Source organism: Misgurnus anguillicaudatus, unplaced genomic scaffold (assembly GCF_027580225.2).
Source record: "Misgurnus anguillicaudatus unplaced genomic scaffold, ASM2758022v2 HiC_scaffold_28, whole genome shotgun sequence".
Lineage (NCBI taxonomy): Eukaryota > Metazoa > Chordata > Actinopteri > Cypriniformes > Cobitidae > Misgurnus > Misgurnus anguillicaudatus.
In genome coordinates this window covers 3,698,897-3,723,772 of record NW_027395278.1, presented here as the reverse complement: position 1 = coordinate 3,723,772, position 24,876 = coordinate 3,698,897, and the positions used below count along the sequence as shown (strand labels likewise).

The window sequence follows — 24,876 nt, the reverse complement described above, 5'->3', positions numbered from 1 at the left end:
GTGTTTTCGCTGATTTGCGTACTCAGATGCTGCCGCTCTGTCATTTGCCACTCAGTGGGCATAACCGCAGTCACTTTTGCCAAAGGTGATGTCACGTGCATACCCTCTGTTAATCAGTGCTAAGTAGTGACAGGTATTCAAATCAACAAAATGACAAGGGTGTCCAATTTTATCCACCTGTCTAATTTTGTTTTGATGCATTTTCTGTTAATCCAATAAATAGTGATGGGGACGAAAATGCCTATGCCGAGTCTGAGTCAAGACAGAGTCTTTGAAGGGTTGAGACCGAGTCGAGACTGAGTCTGTTGGATTTCAAATAGAGTCGAGTCCGAGTCGAGACCAAGACCATAAAAACATGTCAGTTTTCATATTCATGATTTAATATCACCCCAGTTAATAATCAACAGTTAGGCCTACAGACTAAGCTAGATTGAGAATTGTTTAGAGGAGCAGTCTTAGGGTCCAGTCACACCAAAAGCGTTTATGGCAGTTGCAGGCGCCTTTTTTGAATGATATTCTATGGGCAGGGCGCGTTTGCGCGCTGTTTATGCGCGCCGAGCGCCTTGCGGTTTTTTGCCGCCTGCCGCGCACGCGTTTTTGAAGGAGCGCTGAGAGTGGAGAAGCGCCCGACGTCATTCGCTTCTTTGCATTGTTCAATCGAATGAGGGGAGAGGCGGGCCTTACGTTGTGGTGAGGGAAGTTTACAGTTGCTTTGAAGAACTGGACTCCACTCGCTCACTCTCTCCTGCGTGTTTGTGCACCTCTCACCCTCAAACAAGGTCAGAGCAAGCGTCCTCTTTTTAAAGTTTCTGCTAATATGACAGTTAACAGCAAAAGAGCGCTCACGCCTCAATATTTGATTGACAAGACAGCTGACTCGGTGGTTGCTTAGCAATATGAAAAGCCGTGTCGCACTGCTCTTTTTTTTTTTTTTAAAAAGGCAGTGCGTCGCGCCTTGCGTTTGCAAGCGTTTAAAGCGCTTTTGGTGTGACTGGCCCCTTAATGTCTTAATATGGACTATGCTTTAACTATCATTATAAAATCCCTACCACATGCATCATCTTCTGCCTATTTTTCAAGAGATAAATTAATGGCTGTGATGGCAGTATCTTTGCATTGCACCATGGTATGTCATTTTCAAATAATGCCCGTCAACATTGAATTTTATTATTATTGTTATGTGTTGTGTGGTTTTTTTATATGAACATAAAAAAATGCGCTGGTCTCGCGGACTCGGTCTGAAATTACGAGTCCTTCTTCTCTTACTGTGGTCCGAGACCAAGTCAAGAATGAGTCTTTGAACGAACGAGACCGGACTCGAGTACTACATCACTACCAATAAACCTAATTTACTACTGAAATATTACTGTGTCCTTCAGTTATTTGATAGATCAAAATGAAATTGCTGATCCAAACACCAAATGTTTATAAATGAAAATCATGGAAATTGTCAGGGGTGCCCAAACTTTTGCATACAACTGTGTGGATCTGTGCTTATTTAGTCTTAGACTGGCAGTACCCTCAAGAAATCTGCTGTGATGTTTGTGTCATTTTGTGAATCAAACAATAGAAGACAAAAGGAAAATCACTTCTGTAGCTTTAAAAAGATTATTTATATTTAATTTATATAGACAAATAAAATGAAATTTAATTTATTGAATTAAGTTATTATTTATTTTTAATTGCATTTCTGTTCCTAAACACTACTGTTATAATTTATATGTAACTTTGATCTTTTCTATTTTCATATGCTTATAATATCTTGATTTGTTTTTCCTTATTTTTTGCTAATCTAAAAATGATTTAATCCATGATTCAAAACCACTACTACAGTATATTGTAAAATTATGTAATTTGAGATTACGCTTGATTATTTTCAGCTGCCTGCGGTAGCACACTCTACCCGTTTCCGTCACATGCAGTGTAAATCTCACAACAGGGGCTCAGATAGGAAATTCAATACAAACGGCTGAAAAGGTTAAAAGCCATTGTGCAGTTATAACACTGTGGCTGCCTACATTCCCAAGAGACAAAGTTATTATTAGAGCAATAAGCTCTTTCACACTTCTACACGCATGCCCATTGTGCATGAATGGTCATGTTTCATGCATTTTCTGTTGTGTATAGTGAGAATGTTTTTTTTTTTTTTAAATGCTAGTATAGGTAACACACTATTTTAAAATGAAAATGATCCTTAAAGACAAAAACGCGCTAAAGTAAACTTGGCATTATTGGTTCTGTGGAAGAACCCATTAAGGGTTATCGACCTTAATGGCGACTACAGGTTTCAATACCAGGATAATTGTATTCAAACATCATAAAATGTGTTGGCCTAAATGTGAGTTGTGCATACTAGTTTAATAAGTAGATACAGTAAATTTGATTCCACTGCTTTTTAGACTTTACATATTCCAATGACAAACTGTTGAAATCAGGTGAACTATACAGAGACACACAATATTAACATGAAAGCCCAATTCAGGCTCTGGCTGTTATGAGAGAGTATGCATGACTGCTGCTTTAACACAAACACTTTTTTCCCAAAATAAAAAAACCTTTAGGGGATGCCCAACATGATACAATGCACATGTTGGAGGAAGACAATCAAGGCACACTAACTAACCAACAAGTAATTTAGCTGGAAGGATAACCATTTATATCATGTTAATGAATATTTGTATAGTTGACAGTAAGGTTCAAGCAGTGACTTACTTTACTGTATGGGCTGTTATGTGATGTGCCATTTATCTAAAACAAAAAAAAAACATGCGGTTCTCAATAACCTTATATAATACTTAATGCAATGTGTTCTTTTTTATTTGTGATACTGCACTCAACCTCTTCTCCCGCAGATTTATTTGTTGCATAATTTAATTGTGCCATTGCTAGTACAGTATGTGTCCTCATTTTCAGTGGGATGTCTGTAAATAAAGCAAAATCTCAAATGTGTGTCTGTCTATCTTCATAAGGTCATGGGCTGGTGCTGGAGGAAGAGTTTGCTGAACCAAGAGATTACTGGGGCCGAAAGCTTCTTGCCGCAGCGGGAGACAACGAGACTGAGGAGAAGAACTGCACAGAGCCAGGTACTGTAATGCATTCATCACCTTATACAGTAGTGCTGTATGAGCAGTGCCCTTCATTAGCATGTTGTTCTGTGGGTGCCGCTCACTTCCAGTGCTCACAGATGCTATATCTTGTGTTTTAATAAACACATCTACTGTGGGACTTTAAAATGTGTATATATATATATATATGCTATAGTATAGTATTAATAATGCAAAAGAGTTGAAAACACTTCACAAAGAACATCAAGCCTAAATTTACCTGAACAATTAAACTAGGGATGCACCGAAATGAAAATTCTTGGCCGAAACCGAAAAAAGGAAACCATGGGCGAAAAACCGAAACACCGAAAGAAATTATTATGCCAATTATTAGTACAATTGCATTTATGGCTACCACTGTGTACTAACTTTACTAGGGGTGTGTGACGGATCAAAAAACTCACAGTTCGGATCACATTACAGTTTTTGAGGCACAGATCAAATTATTTTTCGGATTAGCAAAAAGCAGGTGGGAAAATCTAATAAACAATAAAGAAATTGCAAACATTTATAAAAAAGAACAAAGTTGTACATTAGTAAGGTCTGAAATTAGCATTAATTAATTAACACGCAGAGACCATAGACTGTAAAAAAAAAATGGATTGTCCCTGACGTCACCCATAGGTTTGTGAAGAGCTTTTTTGAAGCTAAAAGTAGGCGTCACCATCTTGGCCGTGCGTCACCGCGCATCACTCGCGGATAAACGAAAATGGGTAAAGAGGCGGGACATGGGTGTAGTTAAGGTGGCTGGTTGCTGAAACCAAGCCCACCTAGCTTGATTATAGTGACAGCAGTTATAGTTTTCAAGTAACTCAAGTGGCCACGCCCTTAATTATGCAGAACTTTAAAGCTTAATATAATTTAAACAAATTTGTATAGGTCAATAAAATTCACCCCCCTCACAGTTGTCATGAAGGGTATATATATACCAAAAACACTTTTTGTACCAGGCTGTAAACACATTATTTTCTACTGTAAAGTGCGCATTTTAACATGGAGGTCTATGGAAATTGACTCCCTTTTGGAGCCAGCCTCTAGCGGCCATTCAATGAATTGCATTTTAAGTCACTTCCGTATTGGCTCATCAGAGATATCGGAAGGTTGCCCTCGGCAGAAACAGTAGTCCCTTTTACACATACAGTCTTTACTGGTAATTTACTGGTAAATTGCAGTTAACATGTCATGTGTGAACAGAACATTTCCGGTAAATCAGTGCTCCCAATTTACCAGTAAAACAGGTTGTAAGATTACCAGTAATTTACCGGTATGCGCTATGTGTGAACGAAAAATATAGGATTACCGGCATTTAGAAAGGACGACGTCAGACCGTGCTGACAGATCGGCCCAATCAGAAAGTTTATTATACAGGTGACGCGTTTACCCCAGGACTGTTTACGGACGTTTCCACACACATGCTGCTTAAAAGTCAAGCACACCTGAAGTTAACATCCACATTTCTTCACCAAAGTTGTTTAAAACAGCTTACCATCTATTTTCCAAATTGCCGACGTCCTTAGCACACCTTCTGTGAAGCCTAATGTGCAAACTCAGGTTCCATTTGACACCGCCTAACGCAATGTTGTTTGGTCACGAGCAACTTCGCGACTGTTTGACACAGATGTGAAAACAAAAAAATACGGACCGTAGATATTAAGTCATAACCTGCCATTGTTTACAAATATGACACGGAGCTTGCCGGCCGCGCCACAAGTAACTTCCCCTTTCTGTCCGAGTTTACCGGTATTTTGATACTGATGTGTGAATGATGTCTTACTGGCAAAAAGACGGAACGTCACTGCATGTGTGAACAGCACATTTTTGTATTTACTGGTAAATTCATTCTGGTAAATTCATGGTAATTTACCAGAATTACTGTGTGAAAGAGGCTATTGAGGTTTTTTTGAGGTACAGCTTGAGGTGCACTTGAGAGTATAAATTTATTTCATAACGAAATCTTTTGGATTAGTTTATTGCGAAATTGGGACAATTAATGGACAGTATCGCTTTGTGGCAGTGCAGCACAAGAATTTGAAATTCATCTAGTATTTTAATTTTCATAAAAACCAGGGGACCCCCATTTATATTTTTGTGCTTTATAGGGGGTCCCTCAATGCTTATAGGAGGTCCGGGACCACCCCAGCCCCCCTTCAATTTGAACACTGGTCTCTGTACACATACGAGTCAAATTAACTATACTTTGCAAGGCTGTGCAAGCGATCGTGCGGGTACGTTCACGTACACATAAAAAACAGACAATACTCCGGGCTTTAATGTGCAAGGAAACCCTTTTAGTTTTTTAGTATATTTGTTTATTTTTCTTTTTTTCTTTCAGTTATATTGTTCTGTAAATTTTATCATTACACTTGTAACATTTCTAATATTTTTATAAAAAATTAAAGAGAAAGGGGTGTATGTTTTCGCACTCCCTTAACGATTTGCCGACCTTTATGTCTGGAGACATTGATCTCCTTGTGCAAATGAATTCATTAACCGAGAAATCCTACAAGTTCTTTGTCAAGGGTTATCTGCACAAAGGTAAGGTGATAAGATGTATTGTTGGAATGGGTAGCACTAAGCAAACTCCTTTGGGTGTGTGCACTGTGAAAAGAGTCGATTATATCAAAACACATTTTGTGCTTTAAAAGTTTTTCTTTTTTGTGATGTATACAAACACATATAATCACACATAATGAAAATCCATGTATTGCAATTTTTAATTTCTTTTCATGTATAGTATTGAGTCGTAGCTTTAACAGGCCCTTTCCCAGATCAAGCTCCTTTATCTCTTGTTATCAATATTGGCAAGGCAATTCTGTTAGAGGACATAAATCTTGTATAAAATGTATGCATGGATTTTAAGTGCACGGACGTTTTAAGAAAACGTCAATAAAATGGAGTCCAGTCTTCCCTTAGTTATTGGTAGGAATTGTTCCATCAGTAGATTTAAGCTTTTATCTACTGGCCCTTACTGCAGTAGATCATGTGGGACAGCATTGTTGAAAAAGAGAGGATTCTGAGGGAAGATTTGTGATTATGAGGCAAATACATTTATGGTTCTTGCTTCTGTAGTCTATAAATAGAAGCAGGAAGGCTTTATTTAGATGGTTTGTCCCCTCAACATCCCTTTGACCATGGGATATGATGAGGAAAATGAGGCAATATTTGAGCTGTAATCTTAGGAGACCTGGCATGTTTGTGCTGCAGGGTTCTCTCATTAGGCGACGCTTGGATCCGTGCACACTCAGCAATGTGAGATTATGAAATGTTTCAGGGGATGCGTCTCAATTAGAATTGTAAGCTGGATAATCTGCTCTTTCAATTTGCTCTCTGCTCATAATGAACGTTTCAAGGCGTGTGGAACGGCACGGCTGTCAGGCAGATTTGCTCAGGGCATCGCCATGCGCTGCTGTCAAACTATGACATTGTGGATCTTAGTTTTGCTGCTCCCAGAGTGTGAGCACATGGCTGCTCTGTGTGTGTGAACACCAGTGATCTGAGGTCTTCGCCAGCTACACAAGCTTGAAAGATGAGATGTGTCTATCCTTGTCAGCAGCCTGCTGAGATGAAGGCCAGGTAGAGGTCACCCTGGCTGTCACAAGTGGGAAACATTTGTTTGTGCATTTTCATCCCCTGTGCCTGAGATTGCAAGAGCACTTCTTTCCGAGTAGTTGTGTCAGTAGTTGTGTTTACAAGCCTAATGGTCTTAAAATCGCAACAGCTCAATCAGAATGTCTTCGTGTCAAGACTTTAATTGTAATGAGCTGAACTATTGCAATAATATTTGTATCGGGAGTAGTGCAGTTTTAAAAAAAAATATAGCAATAATAGCGAAATAGAATTTAAACAGATTTTCACTCCACTTACCATTCGACTGAAAAACAACACTGTTGCAAAAGCATATTAGTGCAAGTCATCTTAAACAGAAATTACGATCAACTTCCATATTGTAATGTTTTCCGAGTATATGGCTTTTAAGCAGGAAAAACTGGGGAAGGACTTGATTTTAACTATTGGTTTATGATTGGATTGTACAAAGTGGCTGTTACAAACCAGAATAGAGGAAGATCTGAATATGGCTGGAACTACACTGCAGCATTATTTTTGCTTTAATGGGTACAGATCAGCAGCGGAGTGGAAATCGGGAGAGTCGGGACATTTCAGCCGCCGAATGCCTGTTTATTGCAGTATATACGGTCGGATTCATCAAGTGGATAGACTATTTGATAGACTAGTACTAAGTGTGGATTAAGGATGTTTAAAATCTCTAGCCTGGTGGTCAGGACATGAATGGATAAAATCAGCACATTTGCAAAAGTTTATCTCCATATGACTATAAATAAAGTTAAAATTAGAAGGGTAGCTCTGCAGTATCACATTATATATTTCCTAGTAGCCTACCTACTATGTTATTTCCATATTATAGACAAGAGTATTCAACTGCAATATGGCAATAAATACCCTCACAACATTATTATTTCTCAAAACTTTGACAAAAAATAGGAACTGTATTCTTACAGTTATTCAAAGATGCACACATTATTTCGCATATGATTTGAACAAGAGTATTCATATAATGGCAATTAACGTCTCATATGGCAATAAATATCCACATAACTTAATATAACAGCATAATGAAATGAATAGGCTAAACAGACAAGGAAGCAGGATTGGCATGTAAATTGTATTATTATTACCAGAAAAACAGCAATATTACTCAAATAAACTCTGAGGTAAATGCGCCAGACACGCTGTTAACCGCACTAACAAGTCTAATAAGCAATGACAGTGGAAAACATTATCTCTCAAAACTTTATATGACAAAAATAATATTTAAAGGAAAAATTCATACAGTTATTCAAAGATACACACATTATTCCATATTACTCCCATTTACAAGCACTTTCGTCTCTGGCCTCGCTCTGTTATGTAATAGCTGATTGACAGGTGCGCATCTCTGTCTTTCAAACAGGTATCATTTTGTATAGTTTATTTAGGAAAATTAGCCATGATTCAATTATTTTTTTATTATGAAAGTGTTTATTTTTTTTGGCAGATTGATTACCCTAGTTTTACTACAAATACAAGACTTTTTTACCACGGAGGGCCGGTGGTAAACAAAATTTCCTGGTAGATTTTTTGGTCCCACTCCGCCCCTGGTACAGATAAATGATTACATTACAGATCTGGAGTTCTGTAATTTGTCAACATTTAATGATTTTATAATAATACATTTTAAATATTACTAAATATTACTTCATTTATAAATCTTAAATTACGAATTTAAAATGTTAACGGAATACTTCATCCAAATATTAAAACCTTCATGGCTGTGCTTCTTCATCTCAACACAATCATTTTATATAAAATTTTATATGAAAATGCTGTCATGTTAGAGTATCTTCTTAATTGGGAGCCAACATGCCGAAGCTCAATAGAACACAATCATCCATCATTAAAGGTGGAGTGCACGATGTTTGAAAGCCAATGTTGATATTTGAAATCACCTAAACAAACACGCCCCTACCCCAATAGAATCTGGACCTTCTTTTAAAAGACCCGCCCCACACATACGCAACCCCGGCAAGGATGTCGGTTAGTAGACACATGCCCCTTACTGCTTATTGGCTACAAGTCTTTTTTAGTAGTTGGCCCGTCTCCTTTTCCAAAGCGTTTTTCAAACATTGTGCACTCCGCCTTTTAAAGTAATCCTAATTACTTATACAAATGTCTTCTAAAGGCAGTGAGAGAAAAACAATTAATATTTTGAGCTTGTTTAGTGATTTATACGTCCATGGAATATATGAAGAGGTCAGATACAAAAGCAGCTAAACGTCACTTTCATCAAAAATAAGATAACGATTGACCCAATGCTCTTGGCACAGATTATAAATTCATCAAAACCTTCACTTAATCCTGGCCATAGACCATAAAGAAATACAGCTTTGTTGGCAGAATCCGTTAAACACCAGAATAATTTTCCAGCAAAGTATAAAGGCCAATTCACACGGATCTAACAAACGCCAACAGACGCAGTCTGAAACCTCTGTTTGCAGTTTTTGGTAAATGAGACTTTAGTTGGGTCGGGTTGCTGTCCAGTGTGAATTGGCCTTAAGTGCACGGAAGAAGAAATTAATGAATGACGTCACATACGTCAAGCTGCAAGAGTTTTTTGCCCAGATAAAGGAGGTTTTCCGAATATTAGGATACTAACTGAATTTCTGTACTTCCTACATTTTTTCAGAAAGGACAGAGTAAAGAGTGACTGGAGACTTTGGGAAGTGGAGATTTTTGTACTTGAAGGGTTTTGCAGTCAAAGACAGTCAAATATCAATGAAATGAGACATTTAAAATTCAAGTGAAAGGGAATTTTTGAACCTAAACAAGAAAACATGTCAGACGCACTTAGAGGGTTTTGCCTCGAAACTCTTCATATAGAGATCAATGCAGTACGTTTAAATATGACAGCACGACACCCGATGAAGTGCACTATATAGTGGATAGGGAGCGGTTTCGGACACACCTTTGGTCTTGTACTTTATGACTTGGGTAGCTACATGGAGGTGTTGCAAATTCAGCTCTAGAGTGATGACTTTCCTTGACAAGATTTTGAAGCAGTCTGCTTTGATAAAGTCTACTGGTTTGGATTCTTTTCCTGTCAGGACTGAAATGCTGCTAGTATGTGCATGCAGATAACTTTAGTTTGCAAAACATGTGTGCTGCACATGTAAACTAATGTTTTATTCAGATTGCAGAGTTCAGGGTACATACAGTATAAACATTAAACTGAATCTGCAGTAGGATGAAATGTGCAGTATTTGTATTGGTGAAAATAAGGAGTCGCTGATGTGCTAATGCTGAATCCTGTGGGTTGTCCTTTTGTTTATTGGATTTTTGTGACACTGAGTTCAGATCCAATCAACATTTGATGTTTATTTTGCAGGGGAGTGTATCTCTGGGGAAACTGCTGATGTTCAACTCTCTATTACATTTGAGCTGGCGCCCAGATCTTGGGTGGCTTGTTTCCAGTGTGCATCACAGCATCGGTCCAAAAATTTCTTCTGTTTTCCCCGTTGCTTAGCGCTTGACACCAACACGGTGCCAACACAAAAATCTGTTCTTTTGAAATCCATTTGAGTTTGATTGTTCAGCAAAAGGTGACGGTTGATTTAATTTCAATTATGCAGCTTCTGTTTTATTCCTTTTAAACGTCTTTAAATGTTAGCGTCTGTCTCCAGAGGCTTTGCACTTTATTTTACTGAAGATGCTTAGCATAAAGACGACTGGGGTAAAGTCTGGGCCACAGTGTGGGTTAGTCTTGCTTTATAAGAACTTACGAAGGAAGTAATTTGAAGTGAGTTTAACTGAAATTGGTCATAGTACAATTCATAGATTGAATTCAAATAAATACATGGTCTTTGCTAAGGGATGAATTAAATTACATGATTTTTTGAACCTGAAAAGATTACTCTTCTGTATAGCTCAGTGGTAGAGCATTGCATTAGCCCCACAAAAGGAAAATCCAGTTGGATCTGAAAATGGAGTAGAACATTATTGTAGGCACCCCGAATTTTCTGAAATTTGTATTCATACAGAGTCCAGACAAAAAGGAGATGTTGGATTGTTGTTGTTGATGTACCTCAAGACACTCCTCATCACGCAATGTTTTATTTTTATTAAGTGATGCAAAAAACAAGCATCTACCGTGTCTAGTTTGCTGCTTGAACATTTTGAGTTTACTCGCTTCATTTGCGCGTGAAATTCTAGTCATTGAGACATTCACGCGGAAATTTTCATCATGGGAGGGGCTTCTGCGATTCGCTCGCTTTCTGTAATCAAGTCACTACTAGAGCAAACTCCTGATTGTTAAAATTTTTCAACAAACTAGATGCGCGAATGAGGCGGAATCGTTTCTACCGCGGCGCGCTAAACGCCTCATTCGCGCTGCGAGACCTCCAGACGCGCGTCAACGCGTCTTCACATTGACTTAACATTGTTATCACTCGTGCTTGACGCCTCTACCGCGGCTGGTCTGAACGCACCATTATGCCACCACCACCAGACTTGTTGTTTTAGAAATTTTTATGTCCATTCATATTTATTTTTCAATCTATTTTATTAGGATACAAACAGAAAGTACAGAAAATATGTGAAAAAATAAAAAAAATAATTTTTAGGACTAAATGTCTTCTTTAGGTATCGTCGTTGTTTAGTGTGAGCTCTCTTGGCACTAAACACATTTTGAGCGTTTTTGAGCAGAATGAAATAAAAAGACTAATTTCTTTAAAATTAGAAATTATGATTTAACTTTATTTAGGTTTAAAGGAATAGTCTACTCATTTTCAATATTAAAATATGTTATTACCTTAACTAAGAAGAGTTGATACATCCCTCTATCATCTCAGTGCGTGCACGTAAGCGCTGGAGCGCGCTGCTACACTTCGATAGCATTTAGCTTAGCCCCATTCATTCAATGGTACCACTCAGAGATAAAGTTAGAAGTGACCAAACACATCAACGTTTTTCCTATTTAAGACGAGTAGTTATACGAAAAAGTTTGGTGGTACAAAATAAAACGTAGCGCTTTTCTAAGCGGATTTAAAAGAGGAACTATATTGTATGGCGTAATAGCACTTTTGGGAGTACTTCAACTCGCCTGAAAAATCAGCTCCCCTTCTCTCTCTCATAATGGGAGAGGGAGAGTGTTACTGCGCCGAGTCGAAGTACTCCCAAAAGTGCTGTTCCGCCATACAATATAGTTCCTCTTTTAAATCCGCTTAGAAAAGCGTTACGTTTTATTTTGTACCACCAAACTTGCTCGTATAACTACTCGTCTTAAATAGGAAAAACGTTGATGTGTTTGGTCACTTCTAACTTTATCTCTAAATGGTACCATTGAGTGAATGGGGCTAAGCTAAATGCTATCGAAGTGTAGCAGCGCGCTCCAGCGCTTACATGCACGCACTAAGATGATAGAGGGATGTATCAACTCTTAGTTAAGGTAATAACATATTTTAATATTGAAAATGAGTAGACTATTCCTTTAAGAGATCCTGCAGTTTTCTGCTACTGCTCAAGTGGAAGGGGAGTTTAACCCACAAACTTGACACATCAGTTTTTACATTTTTATATAGTTTTTAATACTATATACACATTTCTTGGGTGTATTCTATCAAAGAGACTGAGGAAAAAAAATTTCAAGTTATATCTTTGGGCCATTTTACCTTTATTGATAGACAGTAGTAATTGAAAGGCGACAGGAAAGTACAGGGTGGAGAGAGGGGTAGGATCGGCAAAGGACCTCAAGCCGGGATTCGAACTCGGGTCGCCGGAAGTGTCTTTGCACCATATGTTGCACTGTCCACTACACCATCGGCTCTGACAAGAGAGAAACAATTATATATCATCACTATGACATTTCAAAAACAACAAATCTAATTCTGGCATGGTGGCCCAAGACTTTTGCACAGTACTGTATGTCTGTATTGGCGTATATGCCGCTGATATAAGTTTTTTTACAGAACATAATAAAATGGTTGTAAATTGTGTAAATACTTGTTTGTCCAGCAAAGCGCTTAATTGTTTGCTACTGGTAGTGACACCAGCCAACCCTTCAACCTTCTTGTTCAGGCTGGAAGCAGTCAAGCTGTGTTTTTACAACATTTTTACACCTGGTATTAAGACACGTTTTGGTTGATCCCATTAGAAGTGAATGAGAGAGACACATTCCCGTTTTAATCAGTCTCTTTTTTCCCCCAATTGTTTTGACCGATTCTGCCATGAATACTTTAAGGGGAAGGTTTATGGGCGAGTTGCTAAAACACGAGCGGGAGAAATTACGCTTTTATACATACGCGCAATAATATTATGCTGCTTGTGTTGTTACAAAACATGCTCTTACAGTACTTTTGTATTATGTAAATGAAAAACTTTCTCTTAATGGTAACTTAACGGTAAGTTCCTAACTAATTTGTGAAATACATAACTTACTGTGAAGTTAATTAACAATGACTCCTAAAGTTAACTTTTTTAATACAAGTTCAATATGTTAACCCCCAGCCCCTAAAACTGCTATTAATGCAAGCTATATATTTTTGTGCTATTTGTGTTTTAAAGTTATTTATAATAAATTAAGTAAAGTTTACTGTTTAGTGCACTGATGTCAGACTCATTTTGAATAATAAAGTTTATTGTTATATTGTTACTCCTGCCTCCATTACATATCTTTGTCACCCAAGTGTTTGATCACCAAATTTGAGTGATAATTGCAAAAATGTGTTTATGTATATACAGTATATCCTGAATTTAGCTAATTATTTGAACTAAATTTGAAGAGTTTGGTTCCAAAATGCGATAAACGCCATTTAAAAAAAAACGTTACCACCAAAATCAGTATTGTATCTGGTCAGTATTAAAAAGTAAATTCTTAATTTTAGGCTAAATCCGATATCCGCCATGTTATTCTGTCATCTTTCTCCCTTTTTTCTCAAAACGCGATAAACGCCACTCCTCCTTCAGTGGCGCCCCCAAGGGGGGGCCAGGGGGGGCCGCGGCCCCCCCATAAAAGTCACTGGCCCCCCCAGTGGCCCCCCCAAACAGAATGAGATTTAAAAATTTTTTTTTTTTTTTTTTTAGATTGAAATAATAGTAATAATATGTATTCATTAAAATGTACACTAAAAGCACTATGTAAAAAAATAAAATACATTTGTATAATGTGATAAATAGAATACAACCTTAACCCCTCCCCTCTCCTTTACCCGCGATTACGCGCAGCCGCACTACCATCCATGTGACGTACACGTGACGTCCTATTCGCTCCTGTTCAGCCATTGCATGCATTACAGAAGAAACTCACAAACTAGTAAGTAAAACTCAGTTAATTCTACGTTATATAAAGCATATTGTTTCAACTTAGATAATCACTGTCAGGATTTAAATTGGGATGGGGCCATCCGGGGCTAAACCCCGGCACCAGAGACGTCATGCCCATTCAAACTGACCCTCGGTTTTTAAGCCAACTGGATTTTGCATGCAACCTCAAAATCAAAGAAGCATCCATTAATCTGTTGCTTGTCTTTTAATCTGTTTAATATGCGCAATATTATCAATTCTGTGCTGCATCCTTGTCACTTTCACTTGTCATTTTCGCCGCTTTGATCCTGTTAAATTTCTTTATTCTGGCGTCATCAGCGTCGGAGCGCGCTCACAAGCTTTGCTGTTGCATTTGGCTATCTGAGGAATTAAAACGTCTAAGAAACGCCCACAACATTTCCAAACCCCAGGACGGTAATGTGCAGTTAACCTCCTCTGTGTAGAAAATGTATAGTTTAAAATGTGACCGTCTGGACGTTATATTAGTAGAGATTTCTAGATTTATCTTCTTGGCACAACGCCAAAGTTCGCCAGAGTTCACGGGGGCGCAGAATCACACATGCTCACATACGAGGTAACATTTAATGCAAAAGTCCGTTACTCTAATAATTTTATCTAAACATATTGTTTTAAATCGTTATTGAACATTACAATCAATCACGTGGCTATAGCTTATGTCATTTTCGTTGTTTATGTACTTTATGGATTTAAAATTACATTAATTTCATAGGATAATGCAGTTGTTTTGCAAAATGCATTAATGACACAATTAGAAGTCATTAAACAAAACGTAAATAAACAAAACATGCCGTTTCAGATGTAAATATGATGCCAATATGTCATTAATCCGATTGAATAGTATTTGATCTAAAAGTTAGTCAACACTTTTGTTTTGGAGGTTTTTGCATGAAGGCTGGGGCGCTCAGATTTTTAGAAATGTAAGTGCCATAGAAAAGACTGAAGAATCTATAATATTTCGTTTGATGTCTGTGTATGCACACATTTCTGTGAGCTGTGCACACTGTGCCCCGTTAAAAAAGCCCGGCACATAGGCTGAAGGTCTCGCTCTACTCTTGCCAGTGTACCCGCTGCACTTGTGCATGTGCACTCACTGCCTGCGGTGCCGCGAAGGGAATAATGTGTTTCCATTCATTATGGGGCATACTCACCAAACGCAAGTTCAACGATTTGCGCGAGTAGATTACATACAAAGTCAATGCAAAGACGCAATCAGACAGACGCGTCCTCGCAAGGGGCGATGCGAAATGCCAATGACGCGAAGTGGGCTGCGCCATTGCCGAAAACACGCGCTTTTCCCTTCAAACGCGTCTTTGTGTGTATGTGTATGTGTATGTGTGTTTGTGAGAGAGAGAGACAGAGAGAGAGACAGAGAGAGAGGTAAGATTGGTGCCCATGTCGAGAAAACTTTATAGAAGACTAGAAACGTGTTAAGGACTAAAGTATGTCACTCATTTAATTACAGTATGTTAACTGGATAACACTGGATATAACTCATTGTATAGTTTAATAAAATAATGTATTTTAATGACACAAATCAAACGATGATCGGTCGATACTCATCTTTGATAGATTAATACTATTCCACCATCTGATCTTTCAATTATTTGCAATTTTTATTTGTCTCTAGTAAATCATATACTAGTAATAAATAAGAATAACTATACAAGTAGCATTAAAAGCAAAGGAAAACTGTTGACCATTAGATTCAGGCATAATAATTTTTTTAATTGTGCCACCCTAAGATTTGTACTGGCCCCTTTGTGCCCCCCCATGAAAACAATCCTGGGGGCGCCACTGTCCTCCTTCTCTGCAGAATGCAAAAAATCTGTTCAACAAATCACAGCTCACCATTCCACGCACTGTAAACAACAATGGCGGTGCTGTGAATACACACAGAATCCTAGTTTTTCTCATCTACTTTGTACTTAATGATCAAGAAACAAACAAAATAATAATTTTGATGGCATTGATAAACCTGTGATGGTTTTCTGTGGCAGGGAAGAAACGTAAGCCATCAAAATCTAATCATTATCATGAGAGGCACTCAGGCGAAGGAAAAATGTCGGCTGTTGCTTGTTCTCCCGACAGCATAAAGCTTCTGTCATGCTAACACATTGACCCCAGGGGATCTTATGAAAAACGTTCCATTATTTTGCGCAAAGTCAACTAAAATCGAGCATCGCTGTCAAAAGAGTTCAGCAACGACGTCCCAAATATAACAGCAGCAATGACAGTGTTCTTAATATGACAAAGTAAGTGTTTTGATTAATGCCATTAATGTTTATTTTTATCAGTGTATCCCACTAGTCAACTTAATGAATATAACATGGCAAAGATAAATGCACATTTATATATTGATTCAATAGATTTATAGCATTTAAAAAAACATGGATTTATTGCATTTTGCAGAAAAATAATTAATTTTTATAACAAATCTTTGAAAATCAAATTATTGATTTGAATTTTTAATGTTATTATAACCTAAAGATGTCCTGTTTTGAAAGTTTGTAACAGAAAATAGTGGTTTTCATCTTGTCACTTTCTTGGTATAGAAAACACGTTTTTACCGAAATTAGTCAAATTGGATTTATTGCGTTTTGGAACCAAACTTTTCATATACAGTACTAGTCAAAAGTTTGGACAGACTTTCCATTTGTGTCCAAACTTTTGACTGGTACTGTATTGCCCCCAAAAAATCCATATTGGTCGGGCTCTATTAATTTCTCATACTAATCTTTTCTTATATATGAAGAGTTTGGTTCCAAAACGCGATAAACGCCATTTTTGAAAAAATGGAGTTACTGCCAAAATCAGTATTATATCAGGTCAGTAGTTAAATGTAAATTCTTAATTTTACGCAAAATCCAATATCCGCCGTGTTATTCTGTCATCTTTTCTGGACCAAAAACATTTTACAGCTGTCCGCTGTGAAAATGTAAGGAGACGACGTCAAGTATAATCGCAGCAATGACAGTGTTCTTAATATAACAAAGTAAGTATTTTGGTTAATGCCATTAATGTTTATTTATCATTGTATACCACTAGTCAACTAAATAAATATAAAATGGTAAAGATGAATGCACATTTATGCATTGATTTAATAGATTTATAGCATTTTGAAATAAAAAACTGTCATGGATTTATTGCATTTTGTGGAAAAAAGAATTCGTTTTTATAATAAATCTTTGAAAATCAAGTTATGGATTTGAATTTTTTATGTTTTTATAACCTAAAGATGCTATGTGAAAGTTTGTAACAGAAAATAGTGGTTTTCATCTTGTCACTTTCTTGGTATAGAAAACAATTTGTCAAAATGGATTTATTGCGTTTTGGAACCAAACTCTTCATATTCATATTCTATATATATGCCATTTGCATTGTGTTTGCAGATGCTGTAAATTTACTGTGATATGAGGTGATTTAGTTTGTGTCAAGAACATTGCACAGATGCTCTTCAGGTCTGGAATGACTTGAAGAGCAATGGTTGCTTTCGGAAAACAGAATAAATTATTACTGTTACGTCTGCCTTGATTGTTTACTAAACAATCCAAACAATCCAATGGGGTGAATTAATTTTCCAGGCGCAGATAAAGATATTTCACATTTATTTTGTTCTAAGATTGAAGAACCGTATTGAAGAGACTTTCAAATAGGCAAACAAGCACGTGCTTTAATGAGAGCCGAATCCATTATGTTTGTGCTGCTCAAATCAATAAGTAATCTGAAAGAGAGAGAGAGAGAGAGAGAGAGAGAGAGAGAGAGAGAGAGAGAGAGAGAGAGAGCAAGCTCAGACAGTCTGGGTCGGATGCCAGCTTGTTCACTGAAATTTGAATAAGCAGAAAGCTCCTGCGCCTGAAGAGGGGTTATTTTAGGAAGCTGCATTTTTCACAGACTCGAACAGATTGATCGAACGGTTCGTAAGAAAAAAGGGTAAAATGTGTTGTGGTAGGCATAATGTGTGGGCACTTTTAAGACATCCCATATAACTGTGAGCTCAGTTACTGACAAATGGGTTAGTACACCGTTCAACAGCTTTATAGTCAGTGCCGGGCAGTAGCTTCACTACAAGTAGCGAAGCTAGTAGTTTAACTACATTTTTCAGTAGCTTGGCGGTAGCTTAGCTGCTTTCTAAATAAAATAGCTTTTCAGTAGCTAAGCTCTTTTTTTGACCAAGTAGTGAGGTAGCTTCCACACAAGCTACAATTTTCCAAACATTTCTGAAGTCATCCTGAATTTGAGAATAAGCGTGTCATTTTGAATCGAAACAGGACGTTGTTTGTCCCGTATGTTCGAGTTGTGCAGCCTTTCTTCATTCATACATACAAAACATTACCACTTGCATTCTGTGAAGACTCGTGCTACCTCTGATTGGGTTGTGTCATCAAGCCAAGCTAATATAAAAACATGTAATAAATATTACAGTTGAAACTATTGATAGAATGTGCTTTGGCGGGCACCTCACAGACTCTGTGCAGGCTGCCCGCGGGCACCACGTTGGAGACCCCTGTGTTAAGATATGTCAGGGCCAGGGGTTTCTTAAATTAAGGCAGCTCAAACATGCATTTTATTCTGGGAGTAGGATAAGACCTGTCCAGCAAACCGCCCCATAATGTGAAGTACCTAGGCCTATGCTTGTATAGCCTATAATTACCAAAATGCTAAATGGAAACTAAATAAATAATTACATAATAAAACTGGTTAAAAGTAGCTTGGATGTAGCAAGCTACTATTGATGTAGCTTAGCTTGCTACATTTCCCAGGGGGGTAGCTTCAGTGTAGTGAAGCTTCATTTAATGTGAAGTAACTGGTAGCTTAGCTCACTACATTTTCCAAGTAGCTTGCCCAGCACTGTTTATAGTTACGGTATGAAGTGTACAGCATCTCATAAAGAAATGAGTACTGTTACAGCAAGAGGCTTGTCGCATGGAGAGGCAGTATTATATTTCATACAGTCTTAACAGCATTCAGTCTGGTTTATTGCATATAAAACAGACACTTTAGGCAGTACAAGAATTTTAATGCCTATAATATTGTAATTCTGCTCACAAAGTGCGCAGTAACTCTGTGGGTTAGAGTTGTAATCACAGGCAATAACCTCTTTCACACAATATTAGGAGCCTATATTACTTTTGCAATATGCATTGTGTCTAAATGAAACATAGGGTTTGTTTTTATCTGTTTGATGGGTGAAAAGTAGGGCTGCGCTATTTTTGGAAAAATTGGTATTGCGGTTATTTTGTCTTTTTTGTAGTATATATTGCAATGTGAAAAATAGGATGATTAATAAAAAAGAAGGTTTCTATAAGTTTCAACTGTTTCAACAATACTTGCTTCTCTCAAAAAGCAACTTCGTAATAGTTGCACTCAACCTTTCGTCATGTGCACACAGAGCCTGCATGTCCACAATGTTCAGCAAAAACTCAACATTTTTAATTATAGTTTATTAAATAAATGTATGCATATTGTAGACTGATATGTTTGCTGTTCTACACTAGTCAACATTTAAAGTGAATCAAAACCTTTCATAAAAGTTGTTTTAAAACAAATACCCACGCTTTATACATAAGGCCCCAGGTCTGTGCTTATCTCTAAGAGACAGTAACCTCAATTAACCTTCTTAAGTCTGTGTCATTAATGTGAATCAAACAGACAGAGTGAAAATCACTTCTGTAGCTCTAAAAAATTATAATTATATTTAATTTGTACAATAAAGAGATTTCTGTACGGAATGCTAACGTTAGACATATGGCGCTTTTCCATTGCATAATACCCCATGCTTTGGTTTGGGTCAGGTCGGTTCAGCTCACCTTACTTTGGCTTGGTTAGCTTTTCTATTTAGGTTAGTAAGACTTCGGAGTGGGAGGGATTATAGGCGTGTTGTTATATTTGCGCTGCCTTCTGCTGTGACATCATACTAGTGAGAGCGTCGTTGTACATTCCTATACATTCATTTATTTTTCAGTCTGCCACAAAATTAAAATTGACCACCACAAATAGATATTTGCAGTTGCACAACGCATTAATCACTACCTCTGTATTACATGACAGTTTCTGTACAAACACCCATGGCATCAGTCAGGGCTGCCTTAACCTAATGTGAGGCCCTGGGGCTGAGAGGTTTTGTAGGCCCCCCATACCCTCGATTTATAGTCTTATTTTTTTAAGTGTAATATCTAGGTAATCTACATCACAAAATGCATTAGTTTTTTTCGAGACATACAACAGTGAGTTTTCCCTCTTTGACCCAGAAAACACCATAATATCATTATTAACATATCACTGAGCCTACTTGAGCATAAACACAAGACACTTTATTTAACAACCACACACAGCAATTTGTGGTGATAATAAAACCAAAATGTGTGAAAGTATATATGTTTATAAGCTTTATGTTTATATAGTTTTTGGAATATACAAATTTGCCTTTATGTTTATATAGTTTTTGGAATATACAAATTTGCAGAAAATTCATTGCCACTCACTAACCAAATGCTCAGCAGTTTTAAAAATATAAGAAGTTAAAGTTAGTTTTAAAATGAAAATGGATTAATGATAACAAAAGATAAGTCTTTATAGACAAAATCTTATTTTTTAAACAGTTATTTATTTTGTAGAATATTGAAGATATAGACTGCATTGTATTTAGAATTTATGCATACATAAGCATGTAAAACGAACAAGCATTAATATGTACAAAACAGATATATCTTTAGATAAGGAGATTATAAATATGAATGGTGGTATCAGGGGATGATCATGGAGTCTGTTTTGAGATGGTCTTGTCTCTCTTTACTTTCTAAGACTTGCACCTTCACCGTTGCGTCTCTTTGTCGTTTTTCTAATCTAAACCAACAGATGTGTGTACTGTGAGCTAACGTCGCATCAAAGTACATCACTCCAGCTGCGCATGCGTCACTGATATAAACGCGAGTAAACTTAAACTTTATAACAACTTACAGCATTATGTGCGGGAACCCTTTTCTCTATTTGGCGGCACAGTTTTTGCGCACGGTTGGAAAGACTTCTGCATGCCAGAGACTCGCGCACAGAGAGAGCGAGCGCGCGTGAAAAAAGAGAGAGAGCGAGCACGCGCACGAAAGAGAGGGAGACCTGCACCTCACTGGTCTAACATGCAGGAATGCCAAGTTGACAACGCGCACTTAAATACATTACGTGAAATAGAAAATCTGACTGTTACGTCTGACATTTTATTTTACAGTAAGTTACCATGGACCAATCAGCAGACATGTAACGTGCAATTAGAGTGATTGACAGAAAACCTGACAAGTTACAAAACAAAATGACATTTTCAGCTCATCATGAACGCGAACATGGGAGGCCCCTTAACTTCTGAGGCCCTGGGCTTCAGCCCAGGTAAGCCCGTGCATTAAGGCGGCTTTGGCATCAGTCGACGCGCTCTGCTGACCCTCATTTAAGTTGCATTTAAGCATAAAATGCAGACGTGTGTGTCGCGAATGTGCTGCCACAAACTGAAAGTCTGGATAAAACCTGTTATGGTGTTCTTGATTCACAACCTGTGGATGTTTTTCAGATGACATCATGTTGCCTGAGATAGTGCAAGCTAGCATGAAGGTAAAGCTAATCTTTTACATTATAGTGATGCCGCTGGTAGTGACGATTCTCTCAGACCAATCAGTGATCTACAGTGTTTTTCGCGTCACGTTTTGGTATCAGCTCGGCTCGCATGGAACCCCAACCCAGGTGGTACTAAAAAAGTATCATATCAGGTACTACGTACTGCACCCAGTGGAAAAGCCCCTCAAAAGTAAGCTGACCTGACCCAAATCAAACCAAACCGTGGGGTACTACGCAATGGAAAAGCACCATTAATGTGCAACTTAGTTTTTTATTAATGTTTGTAATTTCTTTATTTGTTATTAGATTTTTCCAACCCCTTTTTTTGCTGATCCGAAAAATTATCCGATCTGTGCCTCAAAAACCGCAATATGATTCGAACCGTTTTGTGATCCGTCACACCCCTATACAGTATACATTGCACGTATGAATGTTACTATTGTGGATGCCCACATTGCTATATCGATACCAAAACAGCCCTAGTGAAAAATGGGTGTTCTTTATGACAAAGGAACCTGAGCTAAATTCAGTTTGCTAAATCAATTCCTAAATAGCTATTTGTCTGTTTGCTAACATTACATTTGCATTTAAGCATTTGGCAGAAACTTATTTCTAAAACAATTTTTCAGTGCTCTGTATTTTTTAAAAATGCCAGCAGCAAGCGGGGTTTTTTTCGCGCTAAAAGCCAGCACTTTGCGTTGTTCCTGCGCTAAGCGCAGAGAGTTGAAAAATATTCCACTTTGGGTAAAAATCTCAGCTTGTCAATGTCAGCTCTCACACGGCTGTCCAATCACAGTGGATGGGCGGGACAAATCCCACAACAAACAACCGGCGCATCCTACAACGACTGATTCACAAAGCAGAAGTATCACAGCAACCAAAGCGCTCAGCTGAAGAAAGCTGACAGTCGGCTGAAGAAACGGCTGCCATTTGGCGTCCTCCAGGCGTTTTCAGCCGCGTTTAAAAGCTTTGGTGTGCACAACCCCTTACAGTACACTATCTTATAGTTTCTAGAAGATTTCAGCTGAATATCTGTTGTAATGTATAATGTATAAGTTAATACATTTTGATGAAAGGCATTGAATTGGACTGTGGCTGCAATTTTGCTTTCAGGTGCAATTTTGTTCACTTGCCAGCCTAGCGCAGTCATGCAAGAATGCTATTTTGCTACCCTGCTGAATTCACTGTTCTGGTTCATTTTATTTGTTTATTATGTGTGACACTAAGATGACACGCTGCTCCCCTGGTCCATCTTCGGTTTCTCCAAAGTCTGTTAACATCATTTACATCACCTTTAAAAGCAAATAAAGGTCTGCCTGTATTTGAAATTAAATAATAGGGCCCTGTATAAACTTTCTATTTTAAGTATACAATGCTTTATTTGACAGTATGCTATTATCACATGAATAGTCCTTTGTATTTTTATATAATTTACGTTTTTCTCAGTATGTGTGTTCTCTTGGAAATCAATTTCACGACCTTGAGATTTATTGCAATGTTGAGCAACAGAAACTAGTAGGTATTATGGCACTCTGAACATATTCAATGTATCTCAGGCATCACAGCATGTTCAGCCGTGAGGAGCTGATCCACCCGTGTGTGTTCACATCAGGAGAGATATTGATGGATAAGGTCATCAGATGACAGCAGCGAGCGAAACACATGCTGCACTGTCTCACTCTATGTGGACTGTTTTTCTTTAGTTGCCCAGACTCTGATAGCTGTTCATATACTGTAGCATATACATGGACATCCATGCGTGTACATCCAGACACCCCGCACAGCCCCGCTGAAAGTTCTGTCATGGTGCGCATAGACAGCAGAGTTTGTTTAATGCTGCTGTGATTAATAATTGATCAAGTGTGCCGGAGCTTCAGAGGATTTTAATGATTTACCTGTTAGAGATTGTGATGCTTTGTGCAAATGGATTAACCTGACAAGACAACTTTTACCATCAACAAACAGCAGCTTCCTGCTGAATATTATAAAATTCCACCCTGTAGTGGAATTGCTTCTGAAAAATGATTGTGTTATGTATTTCTACTTTTTTCTATAAATAACATTGCAGGTTGTTCATTGCACATCAGTATAATAAGTGCATAAGATTTAAGATTTCCAATTTGTTACTAGGCATGCTTGCTAAAGCATGCTTTACTATAACTATTGCACACACTTGGGGTTAACACTTAGCTTAATTTTTAACCTTAAGTACCAAAGATTTCTACTGCAAACACAAACATCAACTTCAATGCTGCTGCATAAAGCTGCATGCACACTGCCAGCGACTAGCAATGGCGGAGCGACAGGATCTCGTTCCTTTCGGTAAAAGCTTGGCGACTTCGGCAACATAAGCGAAAGAAACAGATGGCAACAGGAAGTGGACTTGTCCAGCTTTGTGACAAAGTTGAGAAAAGTTCAACTTAATGCAACTGCTGTGAGACTTTCAGGGGCAACTACCAATGAGAGTAAAGGTACATTCACATTATAAGCAACTTTGTCGCTGTGTGTAGCTCATATCTTTCAAAAGAGGTGTTTCTAAATCTGGTTTTCATAAACAAATGAGTACCGTGCACTCCAGTAACTGACGAGAGACAGATGACGTGAACTCTACTGCTAAGTCGCTTCTGAAAGTCGCTCATAATTTGCATAAAGTTAAACATTTCTCAACTTTTTCGTGCGACTGGACACGCCCCATTCAGTCGCCAACGGTCACTGTCACTTGTGTCGCCTGAAGTCGCTCTGCTACTGCTAGTCGCTGCTAGTCTGAATGCAGCTTAACGCTGTGGGATTCATGTCATCCATCTTTCATCAGTTACAGAGAGGACAGTTACTTATTTGTTTATAGTTATTACTAGGGCAACCAAAATTAGGAACGCCTCCTAATGCCCTCATTGAAAGAGACAGGCGATGCACTACGGTGTGAATACAGCATGAGATGTTACTGACCCGAGCCGTAGTCTCATTGTAGACCAAAATATTACAATGACTTTGAAATCAAGGTTTCATCTTTTTGAAAATGTTCCTGTTTGTCACACCCCACTTGTAATGTTCCTATTTCCCACCAGTGGGGCCCGCCCCACACTTTGAGAAACGCTGACTTAAATGTTGCTTCCTAAAGCTGCGTGCACATTGTCAGCGACTAGCAATGGTGGAGCCACAGGATCTTGTTCCTTTCAGTGAAAGCTTGGTGACTTCGACAACCTAAGCGACAGTAAAAATGGCAACAGTAAGTGGGCATGTCCAGCTATGTGACAAAGTTAAGAAATGTTCAATTATATGCAAA

General features: G+C 38.0%; 1 protein-coding gene across 2 annotated transcripts in view; it reads left to right on the top strand.

Annotated features, from left to right (window-relative positions):
* The window catches only part of LOC141362602 (sodium/potassium/calcium exchanger 4-like), an 85,743-nt gene that overhangs the window by 18,720 nt on the left and 42,147 nt on the right, over nt 1–24,876 (top strand). For both annotated transcript variants that reach the window (XM_073864890.1, XM_073864891.1), the window contains exon 2: nt 2,970–3,083. In XM_073864890.1, the coding sequence (XP_073720991.1) occupies nt 2,970–3,083 (114 nt within the window). The remainder of the gene's footprint in view (nt 1–2,969; nt 3,084–24,876) is intronic.